We start from the raw sequence: 2590 nt of genomic DNA, 5'->3' as shown, positions 1-2590 counted from the left end.
CGTTCTAGGGAGAGGAGAATCCCTGGAGAATCCCGCTGCACCAAAAAGCCGCCAGGGACATGTGCAAGTGGAAGCGGTGATCGCGCGGATCTGCCCAGACCCAAAGTATCCCGGCACCGCTCTGCCTGTGCTCCGAGGAGGCAGCAGCGGGGAGGAGGAAGAGAAGGAGGAGGAACGGTGGTGGAAAGACGGATCGCAAAAGTGGAAGCCCGGGGAAAAGAAAGTTGCCGGGCTCCCCGCAGTAAGTTGTGCGCATCTGCGGACTGGGGGTACTTTCTCTTTCCCCGGCCGTTTGCGGCGCTGCTCGCACGCCCACCCCCCCGCGCTCCTGCTGGGGCCAGTGCGGAACGGCGCGGCCCGGGCTATGCTGAGCCCTGCACCGCCAGCCCCCGCCGCCCGGCTCCCTCCCCAGCATCGGGAGCGATGTTGGCGCTGGCAGGAGTCGTGCGGCCGCTGAAGTGACTCCCGCCGCTTCCCTCCCCGCACGGCCCCGGCGGGAGGCGGGCAGGGAGGGAGGGACGGGGGGGAGCCGCGCTCCGGCCGCACGCCTGGGGCTGCCCGCGCCGCTACGGCCGCCGCGATGGGGTCGGCAGTGAGGAACTTGGTCAGGAGTCTGCTGGTGCTCTGCTGGCTGACCTGCTTCTGCAGCGGGATAAGCTCCATCGACGTTGACCGGCCCGGTGACGGGAGATGCCAGCCGATAGAAATCCCCATGTGCAAGGATATAGGGTACAACATGACGAGGATGCCGAACCTGATGGGACATGAGAACCAAAGGGAAGCTGCCATTCAGCTGCACGAGTTTGCCCCCTTGGTGGAGTATGGGTGCCATAGCCATCTGAAATTTTTCCTCTGCTCCCTCTATGCTCCGATGTGCACAGAGCAGGTTTCTACACCGATCCCAGCCTGCAGGGTTATGTGTGAGCAGGCCAGGCTGAAGTGCTCTCCTATTATGGAGCAGTTCAATTTTAAATGGCCAGACTCCTTAGACTGCAGCAAACTGCCCAACAAGAACGACCCCAATTACCTGTGCATGGAAGCCCCCAACAATGGATCAGATGAGCCGCCCAGAGGATCCAGTATGCTGCCACCCATGTTTCGTCCACAGCGGCCCAGCAGTGGCCACGATCTGCAGCAGCATAAGGACAGCCTCAGCAGAACCTCCTGTGAAAATCCTGGCAAGTTCCACCATGTGGAAAAGAGTGCTGCTTGTGCACCGCTCTGCACTCCAGGGGTTGATGTTTACTGGAGCAAGGATGACAAACAGTTTGCTGTCATTTGGATTGCCATCTGGTCCATTCTGTGCTTCTTCTCCAGTGCGTTTACTGTACTCACGTTTCTGATAGATCCCCAGCGATTCAAATACCCCGAGAGGCCCATTATCTTCCTCTCAATGTGCTACTGTGTCTACTCAGTGGGGTACATTATTCGCCTCTTTTCAGGTGCTGAAAATATTGCCTGTGATAGGGACAGCGGCCAACTCTATGTCATCCAGGAAGGACTGGAGAGTACCGGCTGCACCATTGTGTTCTTGGTTCTGTATTACTTTGGTATGGCAAGTTCCTTGTGGTGGGTAATCTTGACTTTAACTTGGTTTCTAGCAGCTGGGAAAAAATGGGGGCATGAAGCAATTGAAGCAAACAGTAGCTACTTCCATTTGGCAGCATGGGCTATTCCAGCTGTGAAGACCATAATGATCCTAGTTATGAGAAGGGTGGCTGGAGATGAGCTGACAGGGTTGTGCTATGTTGGAAGCATGGATGTGAATGCCTTGACCGGGTTTGTACTCGTTCCTTTGGCTTGTTATCTAATCATTGGCACTTCTTTTATTCTTTCTGGGTTTGTGGCCCTTTTCCATATCAGGAGGGTAATGAAAACAGGTGGAGAAAATACTGACAAGTTGGAGAAGCTTATGGTCAGGATTGGTGTCTTCTCAGTCTTGTATACAGTGCCTGCAACTTGTGTGATAGCTTGCTACTTTTATGAAAGACTTAATATGGATTATTGGAAAATAGTGGCCACTCAACAAAAATGCAAGTTGAACAATCAGACTAAAAATTTAGACTGCATGATGAATAATTCTATTCCAGCAGTAGAAATTTTTATGGTCAAAATTTTTATGTTGTTAGTTGTGGGCATTACTAGTGGTATGTGGATCTGGACTTCCAAGACTCTTCAGTCCTGGCAAAACGTTTGTAGTCGAAGATTAAAGAAGAGAAGTAGGAGAAAACCTGCAAGCGTTATTACCAGTGGAATCTACAAAAAACCTCAACATCCACAGAAAACTCACCTTGCAAAATACGAATCGACATTGCAACCACCCACTTGTGTGTGACCAGGTTTTAGAAAAGACTTCGTCTGACCTTACTAACTTAAACATGTCCACAGTAGCAGTCAGAAATTAGAAAATAAATGGTGCTTTTTTTCTTTGTCAGAACAGTTTAATATCACAAGGCAAAAAATGTATCATGCTGAATTCCGGACCTGGTGAAAAACTGAAGGTCAATGTACTTACGGAAAGGTCTTCAGTGAAAGAAATATTGTGAATTAAAACACTCCCTTCTGTTACTAATTTGTAGTTAGGTACTTC

At 51.1% G+C, this 2590-nt stretch overlaps 1 protein-coding gene across 1 annotated transcript; it reads left to right on the top strand.

Moving 5' to 3' along the window:
• Window positions 1–580: 580 nt before the first annotated feature.
• FZD10 (frizzled class receptor 10) lies at window positions 581–2335 on the top strand. The gene has a single exon (XM_054392613.1). It carries the CDS (start codon window positions 581–583, stop codon window positions 2333–2335), a length of 1755 nt encoding a protein of 584 aa, XP_054248588.1.
• Window positions 2336–2590: the final 255 nt, after the last annotated feature.

Source organism: Indicator indicator, chromosome 26 (assembly GCF_027791375.1).
Source record: "Indicator indicator isolate 239-I01 chromosome 26, UM_Iind_1.1, whole genome shotgun sequence".
NCBI classification, from domain to species: domain Eukaryota; kingdom Metazoa; phylum Chordata; class Aves; order Piciformes; family Indicatoridae; genus Indicator; species Indicator indicator.
This window is presented reverse-complemented; position numbering and strand designations above follow the sequence as displayed.

Coding starts and splice junctions, on each gene's coding strand:
- FZD10 (XM_054392613.1), top strand. CDS start 581: ATGGGGTCGGCAGTGAGGAACTTGGTCAGGAGTCTGCTGGTGCTCTGC.